At 37.6% G+C, this 18,882-nt stretch overlaps 1 protein-coding gene across 1 annotated transcript in view; it reads left to right on the top strand.

The window, feature by feature from the left end:
- LOC124797926 (unconventional myosin-Ie-like) overlaps positions 1-18,882 on the top strand; it is a 365,871-nt gene that overhangs the window by 76,946 nt on the left and 270,043 nt on the right. The window contains exon 10 of the mRNA XM_047261058.1: positions 1,486-1,653. Coding sequence (XP_047117014.1) covers positions 1,486-1,653 — 168 coding nt within the window. The remainder of the gene's footprint in view (positions 1-1,485; positions 1,654-18,882) is intronic.

An 18,882-nucleotide genomic window follows, 5' to 3' on the forward strand; every position in this document is an offset into this window, starting at 1 on the left:
TGCACACAAAGCAAAACTGGTTCAGGATACAATCAAAACACTTGGCTGGGAGCTGCTACCCCACCCGCCGTATTCGCCAGACTTGGCCCCTTCCGACTACCATTTGTTTTCATCAATGGGACATGCAATGGCTGAGGAACACTTCGATTCCTATGAAGAAGTCGAAAATTGGGTGTCGGATTGGTTTGCTTCGAAAGACGAAATTTCTATTGGTGTGGTGTCCAAAAATAGCCAGAAAGGTGGTCAAAATGTATATAAGGCAATGGTAAGTACTTTGAATAAAATGTTTTTACTTTTCAATTCAAAATTAGTGTTTCATTTTAAAAAAAAAAAGCTCATTTTATACTGGTACACCTGGTATGTGGAAACTTCAGCAATGATAATTCCACAAGACTTCATCAAACAAATGGAAAATAATTTGTGTTGTGATTGGAAATTTGGACTGATCATTGTCTTGGTGGTGGAGTCGCCATAACAGGGCACAAGACAGCTTATGTAACTGTGTCACAGTCAGCTATGATCACTCATACCCTGTTCCTCTGGTTTTTGTGTATTGCCCAATCTGAAGCTGATACTTCCTTTGATGGATACTTTACTTCCGGCAGTGGCTACATAATGGTTCAGAGTAAAGTGCTCTAGGAATTTTCTTTTCAGGTACTATACGATAGTTTGGATCTTGGCCAGGCAACTTTTAAGACACTGTGTGAGTTCCTCATGGAGGGCTTACAGGTAACATCCAAGGCATTTGCATGATCCTGTAATGTGAAAAAACATGCAAATAAAACTGAGTGGAAACAAGTGCAAAATTTGAATAGAACTGTTTGATACTGGCATTTTAATTGACAACCATTATTCAGTGTCACTCCAGAACCATTTTCAATTCATATACCATCACATTTCTCCAATAATTCCACATGGAATATCTTTTAATGTGTGCTACACAAGTTTTGATGCAGTATATCAGTTTGTTTTTGTCTGCGATACTCTGCAGAAGTTCAACACCAAAAACAGATGTAATAACATTCTCACTTTATAATGCATGTTTCTCAAACCATCAGTTCATCACTACTTCACTGCCTTTCCACTCAAGTCATGATTTTGCAAAGAATGAATAGCAGTTGGCCCACCGTCAAATTCTTAGCATTCTGTATTACTTATTTCACAGCTGGATAACTCAATGAGAATTATTCGGGCTGAAGAAATACTGTGTCCGACCAAGAGTTTAACTCCAAAACTTTGGATTAATAACCTAAAATGTAAAAAGACACATTGTTGACTTACATATGTAACAGTCTCGTGTCAAGTAAAGGCACAGGTGTAGTTGCAGTATATTTTAACTGAGAAAAGTATATTATTAGTTCTTGCTGCATGTAAATTCAACTGCTGACAGAAAGACATGTTTGAATAGAAATAACATTTTGGTATATTAACAGATATTGTGCATTTTCTATTGTGGCATCTGATATTTCTGTTTTATTTTACTAGTGTGTGAATAGTGCAATGGAAACAACTGTCACAGGCCAGAGCATAGGAATATTAGATATATATGGATTTGAGATCTTCGAACGGAATGGGTTTGAGCAGTTTTGCATCAATTTTGTGAATGAGAAACTACAACAGATTTTCATCGAGTTAACATTGAAGGCTGAACAGGTAAGTTGAAATGTGCTAATGACTTGAGGTGCTTTTATGTTTTAAAAAAAGAATAATTGAGAATTCTTTTTATTAGTATTTTGATTGTTTCTTCCTGTAGTAGTCCCTGCTAACTTTCTGCTTGCAAACATTTTTGCTCTTTCACTGAAAAATGAAAATAAATGTGTGCTAAATATCATCATGTCCTTGATAACTCTTGTTCTTTTGACAAATTTTACACAACTTAATTGCATAATTGTAGCTTTATTATAGAAATGATAAGCAGATTATGGTTTTGGGAATTAAATCTAATCTGCTGTCATAACCAAGAGACTGAACAAATGCTAAAAGAAAGCAGTCATGTGATAGTAAATCAAAAGCTCTTCTTGACTGATTAACGTCACCATTATAGGAAATGAGCTTGGCAAATTCTGTCATCCTACTCATACTACCCAAATTTAGTTACAAAAAATTTGTTTGCAACATTACTAGTGTTCTCTATTTCCATGTTTTATGCATCTTCTTTAAAGAAGTAGGGCGTAGTCACTAAATCACTCACACATACTAAATGATACACATCATGGATGTAACAGGATCTATGTCCAAATCTAACAATTTTGTTTGTTCACAGAATTATTTAAATTGAATTTTACCTCACAAATTTAAGTAGGTTTCTTAATGAGGCCATTGTTTTCTCTTTTTATCTTAGGCATCCAACATAAAAGTTATTTGCACTTTTTAAGTGCACTTTTTAAGTGCACTTTTTAAGTGCACTTTTTAAGTGCACTTTTTAAGTGCACTTTTTTAAAAGGCAGGTTAGTTTGAGTTCACGAATCATTTATATTGGATAGATATGCAAGTTGTGTGTCACAAATTTATGGATGCTCCTCAAAAGTGATATAAAGTTTTCATGAATTTCCAGTTTTTTTTTCCAAATTCTTGAGCATTTTATATTGACAGAGTTGTTTTCACCAAACTAATAAGCCTAAGGAATATCACGTTCCAGCCACAAGTTTACATGTATTTGCCTTCGGTCTGACAATAATATGAGAAGTGCTCAATGAATGTGTGCATGTGTTATGTACTTGAAGAAGGCTTGTGGCTGAAAGCTCACTTGTTTAGCAGTCTTTTTCTTGTGCTTGTCTGCGACTCAGCATCTCCTCTATATCAAGAGTAGCAGTCTATCCTTTTCGTAATATTGTCATTATTCCATACTGAAATTTCCATTGTCTTCTTTCTGTTTCATAATCAGCTGCTACATAAAACCGAAAGTTAAAACTGTGATAAGACCTATAGATAGTGTATATATCTGCCAAAGTCACATTTCCCAACACTTTGTCCCAACAAATCGTACTAATAGATCCATTTTGCAGAGAGATCGTTAATTCAGTGTGTGTTTGCTTTATTGCATGAGTAATGTTTTTTATGTTTTAAAATTTAAACTTGGGATTTTTAATGTTATGTGTGTGTTCAGTCTGCGGTGTTCGCGAATTCGTGAGACGAAATAATGATGTTTCTGTTATGTTGCCAGTCTCGTGCTGTGTTGGCTGACAGAAGCAAACCAAGCAGCTGCCATGTTGATTTGTTTGTGAAGCTATCATATTGTATTTCTCAGTTTTCATATTTATACTAGTGTATTGTGAAAGTTTGTAGTTTCTTTCTGAAATGTGTCATTTTTCATATCGTTTATTGTGCCAAAGTATTGAAAAATGTGACATCAGTGTATGAACATGTTACCACCAATTTTTAAGTGCTTCATGTAGTAGGCTGAATAGGTCGTTACAACAAATTAATTGCTTATCATCTACTAATGCACATTTTGCCTTCCTTAATTCCTTTGGTTATATATGAAATCAGCTTATCTCCGCATCTGTCCTGCAAAATGGTCTATGGCCATTTCATTAAAATTTGGATGGTTCAGTAATTATTTTTCAAGCTCGTGCTCCAAATTTTTGCATATGAAATTACTCATTGAGTTAATGCTGTGCTGTCTTCAGAGTCACGGTATGCTGCAGTTATTTATAAGAGAATAAAACTCACTAGAACCCAGGCACAATACACTCTTGAAACAACTTACTAACAATGCTAAAGGGACATTTATGGTATGCACATTTCCTCTATTCATTTGTGAAACTCCTGCTAGGTAGTGACATGTAATTTCATGGCATTCTACTGCTCTCTTAGTGAGACATTTACAAGCATATGTTTACCACAGATAGAATTGCCATGACCGGAACAAAAAACTGTCTAAAATATTGTCAAAACATTAATACTGAGCATCAGTTAATGACACATCAAAGCATAATAGGGGTATACGGAGACAGGGATTTGATGGCAAAGTTTCAGCCACTCTGTTCATTCCCTTTTGATGTAAGCAGTGGAACGTGAAAATCGTATGGAAGTTGCTAGGACACTCTTAGGCTCTGTTAGTTGAGCCTTTTTGAAGTGTATAAGAGGTATACCCCACAGAAGCCACGCCCCCAAGGCTCTATTACATAATGCTAATGGGCATTTCAGGTTGCAGCCTTAAGACTAGCTACTACCTGTTTGAGATACATCAGTTGATATCAACGGTTTCAAAAAGTTGTGTTTCAATATGCATGTGGGAAATAGTCTAAATGTGTGTGATAATTTAAATTTTGTAATCAATACTCTTAATACTGTTTGCAACATTGTTGCAAAATAAGAATAAGATATTTTTTTAGATGTTGGGTGTTAGAAACTGGGCAAAAATTCAGATTGGATAAGGCTGGGATGGGAAATGACCATAGTTTTTCAAAGGAATTGCCCTGGTGTACACTTTGCATGATTAGAGAGAGATCATAAGAAATCTAACTCTGGATTGACAAAATGGCATGTGAGCCATATTCTTCCTGGCTGAGAGGTCAATGCCTTAACCACCATGCCACCATGCTCAGTGAATTAACAAAGTCCAGTACAAGATAAATGGAAAATAACTACTGCCGCCTACCTGAAATGGTTTTAATTGAATGTTCTGTTTGGATATTACTATGTCCTTTGAAATACATTTTTCTTTCTAATACATTTATATAACTCACATGGGCATTTAAATAAATGAGAAACAGAAATATGTTTGTAAAAAATGGGCAAACTAAAACCTTGAGAGACAGGTAAAATGAACTGACATATGGCTGGGTGAGAGAGAAATGATGGTATCTTCCCATTTATCACAGGATGGTAAAACTGTTTTGAATGGCACTGGTTCTTTAATCACTGGTCTTAATCTCTAATGCATCCATTGATTGCCTGCAGACACCAATCAGTCACCAACACTTGCCCAAAAATATTGTGTAATACTTTCATATATATAGCCACGCACCTTCGTCTCCCAAAGATGTATCTTTGTATAGACAGACTGGATGTCATAGGAGTAGTAGTGTTCATGGCAGTCAGCAAAAATATGGCCTCTGTTGAGGTTAAATTTGATTGTGGCTGTGAATGTCTAGGTGAAATAGTGGTAATTGTCAGATTTTTTCCCCATTACCCGATTCTGCCATGACAGTTTTTGTCATTCAAGGAAAGTCGAAACACAGTAATGTGGAAATACCCAGATCATACGATATTAGTTGAAGGCAGCTACTAAGTATGGACTAGAATGTCTATGGGTTTGGGACACAGGTTATGAACAGATAGTCTTGTGCAGTACTTTTGAAAATATTTTCTGAAAACTGTCTTGAACAGATAGACGGCCCACACACGATGGAAATATTTTAGACCTTGTAGCCATAAGAGGTAATCAGAAAGTTTCCGTTTGAAGGCCATGCAGTTCAGAATCAGTATGCCAATCAGGCAGAATCACTGTGAGTATTGAATTGATCAGCTTAACAATACACCAGGCTGAAGATATATGTTGCAGCATCATCATCATCAAATGCAAATTTTTTGATCGCCCTTCCAACAAACAAGCCTGATCTTATCACCTGGGACATTATAGAAACAGGGATGAATCATGATTTCATCATAGTGACAATGGTTACTAAAATAAGTCAGTCAAAAAGGCTAGAAGAGTATTTTTGCTAGAATGAGCAGATAAGCAGTTGTTAGTATCCCGCTTAGATAATCATTGGAGATCATTTAGTTTCAGTATGATGGATGTAGAGGAATTATGGACAATTGAAACATATTGTTTATCATGTTGTGGAGAAGTACATTCCAGGTAAGAGGATTAAGGACAGAAAAATCTCACAATGGTTTAATAAAAAGATTGATGCACAAAGCATACAGCTACTACCACCGTCATTCCATAGTGATGGATCTTGCTGAGAACCTGAATGCTTCTATCCAGTCATTTGTTGACCACTCTGATGTGGCAGTAGAAGATAACAAAAGGAAAGCTGAAGTTTCACTTTTAAGAGATCATTCACACTGGAGGATCATATAAATATACCGTCATTTGACCATTGCACAGGCTTCTGTATGGAGGACATAGTCGTAAATGTCCCTGGCATAGAGGAGCAACTTAAGCAGATGAAAACAAATAAGAATAAGGTGTCAGGTCCAGATGGAATCCCAGTTTGGTTTTACAAAGAGTACTTTACCACATTGGCCCCTTATTTTGCTTGCACTTATTGTGAGTCTCCCACCCAGTGCAAAGTCCCAAGTGACTGGAAAAAAGGACAGGTGACTCCTATACATAAGAAGGGTAAAAGAACGGGCTTTCAAAATCAGACTAATATACATAAAATTGGTTTTCTGCAGAATTCTTGAACAATTTCTCAGTTTAAATATGATAAATTTTATTGAGACTGAGAAGATTTTGTCTACAAATCAGAGCTGGCTTAGAAAGCTTCACTTGTGTGAAACACAGCTTGTCTTTTTCTCACACGATACCCTGCACACCATGGATTAAGGGCATGTTCAAACACAGTATTAATAGTGCGTTATGTTTGGCACAGTCAAGTCAATTAAATGTCTAGGAGTAATGTTGCAAAGCAATATGAAATGGAATGAGCATGTAAGGCATGTATTAGGGAAGGCAAATGATTGACTTTAGTTTATTTGGAGAATGTTAGGAAAGTGTGGTTCATCTGTAAATGAGACCACATATAGAACACTAGTGCGGCCCTTTCTTGAGTAGTGCTTGAGTGTTTGGGATCCCCATCAGGTTGGACTAAAGGAAGACACGAAGAGGTTCAGAAGCAGGCTGCTAAATCTGTTACCTGTTAAGTTTGATCAACAAGCAAGTATTACGGAGATGCTTCAGGAACTGAAATGGGAATCCCTGGAAGGAAGGCAATGTTCTTTTTTAGGAACACCGGTGAGAAAATTTAGAGAACTGGCATTTGAAGCTGACTTCAGAATAATACTACTCTTTCCAACGTACATTTGCTTAAGTACCACAGAGATAAGAGAAATTAGGGCTCATAAGGAGGTATATAGACAGTCATTTTATCCTCATTCTATTTGCAAGTGGAACAAGAAAGGAAATGGCTAGTAAAGGTACAAGGAACTCTCTGCCCCACACTGTAAGTGGCTTACAGAGTTTGTATGTAGTTGTAGATGCAGATATCTGTAAAGGTGTTCTCAAATGGTACTTCACAAATTGAACAAAAATCTCAAATTTGATGTCTGGTACATCATAGCAGAAATGGTGTAAAAACTGTATGAGGGCACTGAATGGATATTGCAGTCTGTGAAGGGAGATGATAATCTACTAGTCATGGGGATCTGGATTATGTCATGGTCAGGCAAAGGTTCTGAAATTGCATAGTGGATTGTGAGGTAGGAGCAGTTATATACTTGGATCACAATTTAGTAATGATGAAGAGTAGGTTGAAGTATAAGAGACTTATCTGGAAGAAACAATGTGCAAAGAAATGGGATACTGAAGTACTTACGGATTATGAGATGTATTTGAAGTTCTCTGAGGCTGTAGATGATAATGAATACCACATTAGACAGTGCAGTTGAAGTGTAACAGACATATCTAAATGGGCCAATCACAGAAGTTGTGCAGACAAACCTAGGTACAAGAGAGGTGAAGAAAACTTACATAACAGAAGAAATCCCCTGACTGATTGACAAAATGTCGGCAAGTCACGTAGAAATGAAATAAATAGGAAGTTTGTGGAAGCAGAAGCAAAATCTTTGCAGAAAAAAATGTGAAGACATTGAAAAAGAAATAGTTATTGGAAGGACAGATTCAGCATTTGGAAAAGGCAGAATAGCATCACCTTTGGTAAAATTAAAAGCAAAAGTGTCAACATAAAGAGTGCAAGATAAATTCGACAGTCAAGTAAAAAGGAAAGAGTGTATAGGTGGAAGGAACACAGTGAAGGCCTCTATGGGAGGAGGTGGGGAGGGGGACCGTCTTATAATGTGATGCAAGAAGAAATTGGAGATGATATAGAAGCTACAGGGGATAAAGTATTAGTCAGAGTTCAACAGAGCTTTGGAAGACTTGAGATGAAATACGGTGGAAAGCTTAGATAAGGTTCCTTCGGAATTTCCAAAATTCATTGGGGGGGGGGGGGGGGGAGGGAATGGAATGGCAACCAAATCCCAAGGACAGCAAGGGCAATTAAAAGAAAATTGAGGTTATATTAGATGACAGGCAATTCAGTTTTCAGAAAGGTAAAGTTATTCTGGAGGCAATTCTTGATGAGGGAGACAAAACTTCACAAATGTCAATACCCTTTCACACGATTTATTCACAAAAAAAATCGACATTGTGAAATGGTTCAAAACCTTTTAAATTTTTAATAGAAAGCAAATAAAGGAAGGTTCAGACGTAAAATTAAAATCCGAGGTGACAGGATTTCAATATAATATTTGCTGATGACATCGGTATTCTCAGTGAGAATGAGGAAGAATTAGAGGACCTATCAAAACAAATGAACACTCTAATGAACACAGAATATGGACTGAGAGTAAGCCAAAGAAATACTGAAATAATGAGAAGTAGCAGAAATGATCTTCAACATCAAAATTGAAGACTCTGTAGTAGACAAAGTAAAGGACTTCTGCTGCTTTGGAAGCAAAATAAATGTAACAGATGAAGCAAGGAGGCTATAAACAGCAGACTAGTGTAGGTGAAGAATGCATTCCCCTCTAAAAGAAGTTTTCTACTATCAAACATCGGCCTTAATTTGAGGAAGAAATTTCTAAGAATGTGCGTTAGGAGCACAGCATTAATCATGGACTGCCGGAAAAGTGGAAAAGAAGAGAATCAAAGTGTTTGAGGTGTGGTGTTGGGCAGGGATGCTGAAAATTGAGTGAATGATATAATGAGGAAAAAGGAGGCCCTCCGCAGAATTAGTAAGGAAATGAATATGTGAAAAACATCGACTATAAGAAGAAAGAGAATGACGGGACATGTGTTAAGATGTCAAGGAGTTTCAGGGTACTAGAGGGAACAATAGAGGTAGAGACAGAGATTGTAGTGTGTCTCAGAAATAATCAAAAGTGTTGGGTGTAAGTGTAATGTCCTTTTACAGAATTATGTGGCTGGACATAGTAAAATGCATACTTTGCAGTGACAGTGATCTATTACAGGAACTAAACAAGGTATTCTGCTGAGAGTGGATGTCTTTACAACTTGATAACAGAAAATTATCTATCCTGGACAATTCGTCAAGGAGCAGGAAAGAGAGTACTACACAGTCTTATAAGGTGAGGACCTTGTAGGGAACCATAGTGAAGCGATGCCCTTGCAAGTGGCTGTTGGAACTGCAGTGCCAGATGTGGCACACAGCGAAGGTGGCATGACAACTTGGCATGACAACTTGTCAGGCAGCAGAAGTGGCGGTGGCCATGGCAGGTGGGGTCTGTCGCAGAGACATAGAGCGACTTTTGATCTGTCAGAGTGTACAATGTGTCTGTGTCCTCAGGTGGAGCACTGACCTAAGTAACACTAGCAGAAGAATACATCCATGTTGTCACAAGGACATGTGATCGTGCAGACGTACATAGGCTCCTGTGATCACAGCACTGCATATGGATGGTGCCAGTCGATGCCATGTCAGCTGCAGGCGGCTTCACTGTACACAGTACCTCACCTTCTATTTGCAAACAGCCTCCAATTTGAGGTAGTGGTCATTTGTGGCCCACCAAACCTGTACTGACATGTGGGTCTGAATATGCTGGGGCCCAGCCCTGTATGTGCCACAGTAAGAGCTACTCTAAGGTGAAGAAGTTGTCATAGGACAGGAAGTCATTGCTGGCTTTATCAAACAAGTCACTAGACTGATGACAAGTATATTGAAAAAGCCCACTATATTAAAAAAAAAAAAAAAACACTTAAATTTTAACAGCCACCTGTAGCATTGCATTTCAAACATATTCAGTTTCTTCTGTTTCACCTTGCTGACTTTTTCTATCAACCATTTATATTGCTAATAATTAGCAAAAAAAAAAAAAAATTTTTAGCTAGTATAAGGTAGTTCCTGGACATTGCATTGCATGACCCATTTTGAGGGGCATGAGCATTGCATGTCCCAGAACACAAACTTTTTGATAATGGACTTTTCTTTGTTAAGCTGTCAATAACAGCATTGTAAAATACTAAGTAGTATAAAATACTTGCACTTTCTTGTCACGGGCTCATGGCCTATTATTGTCCTCTATGATTGAGTCCTTTGTCAACCTTGTTTTTATTTTTCAAAGTTTAGCTCCCTTGTTTCACTTCCTATTTTTTTAAAATTTAGATTGTTTCTCTTTTTATGTCTATCCCAGTTATTTTTGTTTTGTTTATTCTTAACAAAATTTTGTACTGAGCACCAACAGTCATACATTGATCATTAAGTATTTTGTCAGGTGGGAAATATTTTCACTGGACTCTGCCATCATTATCTGTGCTTTGTGTACCTCTATTACTAGTGTGAGGTCTTCACTCACTTACTTCAGCACCTCTTGAGTATAGCATACATGTACATCCGTTTTACGTATTTATTATCGTGTACTCTCTCCTGCCTCCTATCCGTGACTTTCAATGATTACTTACCATACTTTGTCAATTGTGAATTATTTATTTATATGTCCACTTCATATATTCCGTCATCAGAATTTGAATGAAATGTGCCAGTCCGGGTTTACTGTATGTAACTTCACAAATGCTGTTGCAAAACCATAGTTTACTTAGCTTTGTCTGTCTGTTTGTAGCAATAACCATACTGATTGTACTCCAGTACCTTCATAAATACTCTTGAGGTGCCATAGTTTACCCATATTTTTCTATCTGTGTGTAGTGATAACAAAACTGATCATACTCTAGCACCTCTCCAGCTTTTGTGTACACTGTTCTGGTTATTACCTGAAACTAGATTTGCTAATCTGATTGTCTATTGATGTTATTAGTAGTCTCTGCTGAAGAAAACATGGTACATCTCACATTTACCAACTTTTCGTTGGTTAATGGTATATCGAGGAACTTCAAGAGTTTCATGTGAGCTGCAGAATGCTTTCATTGAAGCCTGATAGTGCCTCTGATTGATAGATTGTATTCTGCATATTTAATGTTCTTGTTGTTCTTTAAACACTCATTGAAATTATTTTATAACTTACAAAGTAATTAATAAATACCATATACCTTGTTGGAACTTACCAATTCAAATCATTGGATTGGGTGCTCTTTAATGTCATTCTCTTTCTAAGAGTCTCCCATGCCAGTGTACAGTCCCTTTTATCAGCTTTCATTATTTTTTCATCTGTTTGCTCTTTCTCTTGTACATTCCAACCTGTATTTTTTATGTTACTTAATTGCTAGTCATTTCTCTGATTTTTTCTGGTGCTAAGACAAGGAGAAAATTTCTTGGGATGGCACACTCTTCAAAAATATCAACAGAACCTTATTTCTCTCATTTTAACAATGATGAGTCAATGTTATCTGCAAATATTGCCAAAGGACATTCAATCAAAGCTATTAAAGCTATTGGAGGTTCATAAATAGCCTGCTCCTCCATTTTTCACAATTAAGAAATGTGGCCGATTTCAGACATAGCTTTACTTTTCGTGGAAGTTACCCACCTGAACAGTGTCCCAAAATTGCAGCCACATATAAAACTGTCGCGGAAGGGCACTACAGTATATGGTATCAGATGATCAGGAATAATATGGGTGTGAAGGAAGAGTGTGGTACAGTTAACATGAAGAACTGACTATGAAGTTTTGACAGTTAACCATTTAAAAATCCATTGAAGAACATCAAGATTGAGACAATTTATTCTCTTACTATGTGATATGTGTTAACCAGCATTTGGAAGATACAGGAAAAGCTCATCTCATCGTAGAGTGTGCCATTATATAAGAAGTTGTGAAATGCATGATGTTGACCATGATAGTTGTGTATGGTGGTCTTGGGTCATATGAAAGTTCAAACTGTGAATGGGGGAGGGGGGAGGGGAGGGGGAGGTGATTGATGGGTCAAAGAAGAATGCAACCTGCATATCCTTTTGCTGTTCACTCAAGCTGACATGCTGCGACAAAGAGAATTTTTTTCTAAGTATTTGCAGGGAATCAAAGCATATGCACTATGTCATTCAGGTCTGTATTAGGAATCTCGCAAAGTACTACCCAGAAATGATTTTCATCCTTTAGGCAAATAGAAGGTGGACGTGTTTTAACTGAGAGGCTATCTGCAGAGCTGAACTTGTGACTAGCATCTTTAAAGACCAGTATTATTTCATGTGGGAGGGTATAGTGAATTCTTGTAATTTGTATGAGTGAGCAGAAGAAAACTGCCACAGCACATCAGTATGAGGGTATAAAAAAATATATGGTTTCAGTATGTGGCGTGAATTTACTAATAATATTCCAAAGGGACAGAAGTTATACCTTCAAGACTGTCACATGTGGTTAATGCCTGACAGAGCTCCTGAACAATTCCTTTCCTTTAGACTGGAATGATTATGGAAGTTCTGTAGCATATCCAGTTGGATCGTGAGACCTAAATCCATTTGATTTCTTCTCAAGGAGCCATCTGAAATTCCTATTTCATGAGGTTTGGATGTCAGACATCAGTCTATGGCAAAGACTGCAGCATGCCTCTGACACTACACAAAAGGACATAGACCGGAAGGATTGTGTTCAGCCATACTTCCTGCAAGATTCACAGTTTTCTGTGCACACCATTGCCTTTATTCTGATCAATACTTATGGAACACCAGTGTAGCTGAAGAAGTTTTGTTTGTTTCTATATTAGTTTCAGTTTTTGCACTTAAATTGTATTCGTCTGATTTAACTGAGCTGTAACTCAATGTTTGTAGCTTGTATTTTAGTACTGTGTACCTGCTCCTTAAAACGTACTCCAGGAAGAAAGAAAAATAGAAATAAAAGAAATTTGTGCGTTTTAATACAGTTCCTTCTCAGTTTTCTTTTATGATTCCATCTAGTCATGATTCACAGTAATGGTTGAAGAAAAGAGAGATAAATGGATACTGCCTTGGATTGCATTCACACATGCAGACTATTGTGTGACAGTTCATGACTTGCATTACAATCTTCAAAATAGCCCACTACATCTTGGACAAGCTGTGCTGTTAGGATTGCCAAGTGTCCCATACAGTAAGGGATTTCCCGTATTTCAAGGTTACAAAAATTATCTCGTACAGACGTTGCAAGAGACGATCTCATATATAATAATTTTCTGCTAATTTGTCTTGATTTGTCTAACTCATTTTACAATTAATGATGCTTTATGTAGATGAGCCAATACTAACTGCAGCTCCAAAGCAGTGGCAATTTTGCTTAGACAGTAGACATTAACCATCAGTGATTGACAGTCAGTATTAGTTGTTTGTTGTATGAATATGATTAACTCTTAGTAAAAATATCTAATTCACCTCCTAGGTGAGTTGATCACCTGTGTGTTTATCTACAGAAATGAGAAAAGAAATATCTGTGGCCAACAAGTGTCAATAATTCCTTGTCTGAGGCAAAATGTGTAACACATAGATACAGGTTTAAGGACTGTTTTCTTTTGAAATTTTCGTGACAACAAGAAACTGTGTACCATAGCAAAAGAAGTATATGAATGTGACTTTGTCAGAGATTAGCCTCATGATGGAATGATGTATGTTAATGTTTAACTCTTTAGTATTTGTATTCAAAGTTAATAACAGAGTATTTTACAATTAACTGATTAACATACATTATCCAGTTACTATATTTTGCATGCCTGATAGAAAACAGCTGTTCAGAGTAAAAAGTTGGAGTTATTATTGGTGTCCCATATTGGATGTTGTAGAAGTTGGGGAACTTTATGTGCAGTCCTGCTGCTCTTTCCCCATGGATCATGCACTAGAATTGCATTGTAGGAATGGATTCTGTTAACAGGACAAACATTAGACAAAATGAATTGGGTGTAAAGGAATCTGCATCTAAAAATTTCATAGGCAGGGAAATTTTCTCTTTTTCTCAGTAGTGATATTTGCAGTTTAATTAGGCGGAGCAGTTTCTGTGGATGCCTGGCACAAAGAAATAAGGTGCTATAGAAATTTCTCAAGGTTGACAATTTTTAACTGTTCCATAAAAAAAGTCTCTTCCATGTATTTAACTATCTGTTATATTGCATCACCTCATCCACAATCACTTACGTCTGATGTAGGGTTGACTGATTCACACTGGCAAAATAAGCTGTAGTTTGTAAGATGTGTTGTGATGGGTTGTGCCATTATTTATACCATAAGATTTTATGAGACATGATAGAGAAGTTTTGAGTTTTGGAAAGAATTTTTATCTGTCATCATCAGTTTTGAAGTAGACCCCATTAGGTAAACAGTTATGCTAGCTTTTTTTCCAATCCATGAAACACGTCTGTATTTGATCTTTGAGACAACTTTTAGTTCTTCGGGAATACATTTGTAACCTCTTCTGTGCCTTGATTTAAGGTTTTCTTTATTTTTGGGACCAGGATAAGTCAAATGTTGCCATTCCTGATGAATATGAAGGCTGGTGCATTAAAGCATTTTTTCCCCCAAAAACTCATGAACAGGTAGTGAAGTGTAAGCAGGTGAATTATTGTGGTGCAAAAACCATGAATTGTTTCACCATAAATCAAGGCCCTCTCGCCCTATGCACTCTGATTGCTGAATGCAGATGGCATTGAACTTGTAAGTAGTACCCAGTAAGCAGTAGTTATCATCTGACCATCTGGCAAGAATTCATTGTGCACTATAGTGTTAAAATCAAAGAAAGCAGTTTACATTTGACTGCTCTTGTTGAGGTTTTTTTGTTCTTGATGAGGCAGAATGCTTCCACTGATATGTTTCAGCATAGTTTTGAAATCATATCCATAAACCATTTTCACCACCTGCAATGATATGTTTCTGTAGATCTGCAAAGTTACTGACTTCGAAATTTGTAACAAATTTTGCTGTCACTTGTTTCATACCAAAAACATATGAAAAAATTTCTCCATAAGTGACTTCTCTGTGATCCTTCAATTGTTCATAAATACTTCTTTCATTTTTGCCACAGTTTGTGTTTGATGGCGTGCAGGGTGCTCATTATCATGAGTGTCCTCACAGCTGTCTTCCAAACGCTTATACCATTTACAGAACCATGTTTTACTTGTAGTTGACTCACCAAATGCAATATTTAACATTTCTGAAACTCTGTTGCTCCTTATTCTATTCTTATATTAAAATTTAATCCAAAATTTATGATCAAGTTTCGTACAAAATAAATGTCACCAATACTACTAAAACATGTAAATTTTTTGATGGTTGACACCAGACTCAATATTTGTCATAATATCCTAGATATGGAGGAGGACTTGCCAGTAGTTTCTGAGCATGCAATGTGCAGTCATCTGTAAGCTGTGGTTCACATCAGTGCTAGTGATGCCTGTCACTTGGTTTCTGAGGCATCCTCAGTTCATACGGATGGCTGGTGGAAGTGGTGGAAACTGCTGGCCTTGCACACAGGGTGCAAGCCGAGCTTGCAATTTGCAGCGTTGTTCCCAGAATTGAGAGGGGTCATTTAGTTTGGAGCAAAGTGAAGGGTCTGTTATTGTCTTGGCTCCAGATTTCTGAACCTGAGTTATTGGGTGGAGAGCTGTAGGTCTCCTGTTGATAGGTCAAGGGTGCACTACACAAAGGAAGCAGCCACTGTGATAGCAGAGTACTTTAGGGTGCATTTGAAGGTTTTGTAGGCTAGGTGATAGTTTGAGGACTTTTGATTAATACTCATCAGTCAGCATGCAGATAGCAAAATGGGATCAGGTTGAGAGTAAAAATGCCTTGACTGTCAAAATTTTATGAGTAAATTGTCAAAGTATTTGTAACAAAGTTCATGAATTTATTGCCCTTCAGGAAATTTGTCATGCTCAAATTATTCTCAGGGCCAAGAACTGGCTGAAACCTGAAGTAGAAAGTTCTGAAATATTTAGCAAATCATGGAGTATACATCGGAAAGACAGATTAGATGTCATAGGAGAGGGAGTGTTTTGCAGTTGACAAAAATATGGTCTCCAATGAGGTCTGTTTTGAGTATGACTGTGAAGTTATCAGGATTCAAATAACAGGTCTAAGTGAAATAATATTAATTTGGATGTTTTTATCAGCCACCTGATTCTGCAGTTTAGGAGTCATTCGAAGAAAATCTACTCTCAGCAGAGCAGAAATACCCGGATCATTCAGTATTAGCTGTAGGTGACTTCGACCTGCCGAACATAGAATGGAATATCTGTGGATTCATTTTAGAGTTTACGGACAGGCAGTCTTGCAAAGTAATTTTGAAATCATTTTATGAAACCACCTTGAGCATCCAATTTGACAGCCCACATGAAATGGAGATATTTTGGACCCTGTATCTACAAACGGGTCTGACCCTACCTTTTCAATGTCATCAATATGGAGACTGGGATTAGTCGTCATAATTTCATTATAGTAATTGTTGTTACTTAAGTTGATAAATCAGTTGGGAAGACTAGGATAGTATATTTGCTACAAAGAACAGATGATTGGAGATCATTTAGTTCCAGTATAATGGAAGTACAGGAATACTGACAAAGTTTAAATGGATTGTAAATCTTGCTCTGGAGAAGTGTGTATTGACTAAGTGGATTAAGGATGGAAAAGATACTCCATATTTAAATAACAAAATTTGGAACATGCTGAGGAAGCAAAGGCCGTTGCACACTTGGTTTCTCGGTTCGAAAGAGAGTGCGCAAAACAGGACAGGCAAAAATTAGTAGAAATTTATGTGTCTTTAAAAGGATTGATGCATGAAGCTTGCAACAATTACCACCATCATGCCTTGGGAAAGGCTCTAGCCAAGAACCAGAAAAAATTCTGGTCCCTACATAAATCACTGAATAGCTCAAAGGCTTCTGTCTGATCACTTTTTACCAGTTTGGTGTGGCAGTAGAAGATAGCAAAAGAAAATCTAAAGTTTGAAACTTCACATTTAAGAAATCATTCACACAGGAGGATTGTACAAACATATGTTCATTTGACCATTGCACAGATGGATGACATTGAAATGGGCATCCCTGGTGTAGAGAAGCAACTGAAAGAATTGAAAACAAACTAGATGTCAAGTCCACAAGGAAACCAAATATGGTTTTATGGAGAGTATTGTATCGTATGGGACTGGGGACCAAGAAATCAGAGAGGCTTCGTCTCTGCCTTAGCTTGCAGTGGTACACAACTCCACAACAGACTACAGCAGTCCACTCACCCCACTGCTGCCTCACACCGAACCCGGGGTTATTGTGCAGTTCGCCCCCCCCCCCCCCCCCCCCCCCCTTGCACCGGGAACATTTCACACCAGACGAGTGGAGTGTAACCCCAATGTTTGTGTGGTAAAGTAAAGATGGTGTACACGTATGTGGAGAAAGTGTTTGCACAGTAATCACTGACATAGTGTAACTGAGGCACAATAAGGGGAACCAGCCCTCATTCATCAAGGCAGATGGAAAACCACCTTAAAAACCATCCACAGACTGGCCAGCACTTCAGACCTCGACACTAATCTGCTGGGCAGATTCGTGCTGGGCATCGGCATGCCTTCCCGCCCAGAAAGCAAAGTGTTAGATTGCACGGTTAACCGGGCGGGCTTTATGAAGAGTACTCTACAGCATTGGCCCCTTACTTAGCTTGCTTTTATCGTGAATATCTTACTCGGTGCAAAGTCCCAAGCGAATGGAAAAGGTTGCAGGTGATTCCTGTATATACGAAGCATAAGAACTGACCCACAAAATTACAGACAAATTTCCTTCAACATCAGTTTGCTGCAGAATTCTTGAACATATTCTCAGTTCCAATATAATAAAGTTCCCTGAGATGGAGAATCTTCTGTCCTCAAACCAACACGGTTTTGAAAAGCATTTCTTGGGTGAAACATGGCATTCCCTTTTCTCACATGATATCTTGCCAACTATGGATTCCGTATTACATTTCAGAGAAGCTTGTGATATGGTGCCTTACCGCATACTGTTATCGATGGTACAAGCATATGGAATATGTTGCCAGATATGTGAGTGACTGGACAACTTCTTAAGTAATAGAACCGAGTACATTGCCCTCAATGATGCATGTTCAACATTGACAGGGGTATCATCTGGAGTGCCCCAGGGAAGTGTGATAGGACTGCTAATATTATCTATACACACAAATTATCTGAGGGACAGGATGAGTAGCAATCTGTGGCTGTTATCTGATGATGCTGAGGTGTACAGGAAGGTGTCACCATTGAGTGACTGTAGGAGAATACAGGATGACATGGACACAATTTCTAATTGGTGTGATGAGTAGCAGTTGGCTCTGCATGTAGAAAAATGTTAGGTAATACAGAAGAGCAGGAAAAACAGACCCATAATGTACGAATACAGCTTTAGTAGTGTGCTACTTGACACGTTCAAGTTGATTAAATATCTAGGTATAATGATGCAGTTCAATATGAATGGAATGAGCATGTCAGAATTATAGTTGGGAAGGTGAATGGTCAACTTTGGTTATTGGGAGAGTTTTAGGAAAGTGTGGTTCATCCTTAAAGGGAACTGCGTGTAGAACACTGATGGGATCCATTAGTGTAGCTAAAGTGTTTCAGTCGGATTAAAGGAAGACATTGAAGAAACTCTAAGGTGGACTGCTAGATTTGCTACTGGTAGATTTGATCAACATGCAAGTATTATGGAGATGCGTTGGGAGCTCAAATCAGAGTATCTGGAACTAAAGCAACATTCTCATTGAGGAAAATTATTAAGAAGTTTTAGAGAACCTGCATTTGAAGCTGACTTTAGAAAGCTCCTACTGCTGTCTGTTTACATTTCATATAAGGACCACAAAA

This window comes from Schistocerca piceifrons, chromosome 5, assembly GCF_021461385.2.
Source record: "Schistocerca piceifrons isolate TAMUIC-IGC-003096 chromosome 5, iqSchPice1.1, whole genome shotgun sequence".
Taxonomy (NCBI): domain Eukaryota; kingdom Metazoa; phylum Arthropoda; class Insecta; order Orthoptera; family Acrididae; genus Schistocerca; species Schistocerca piceifrons.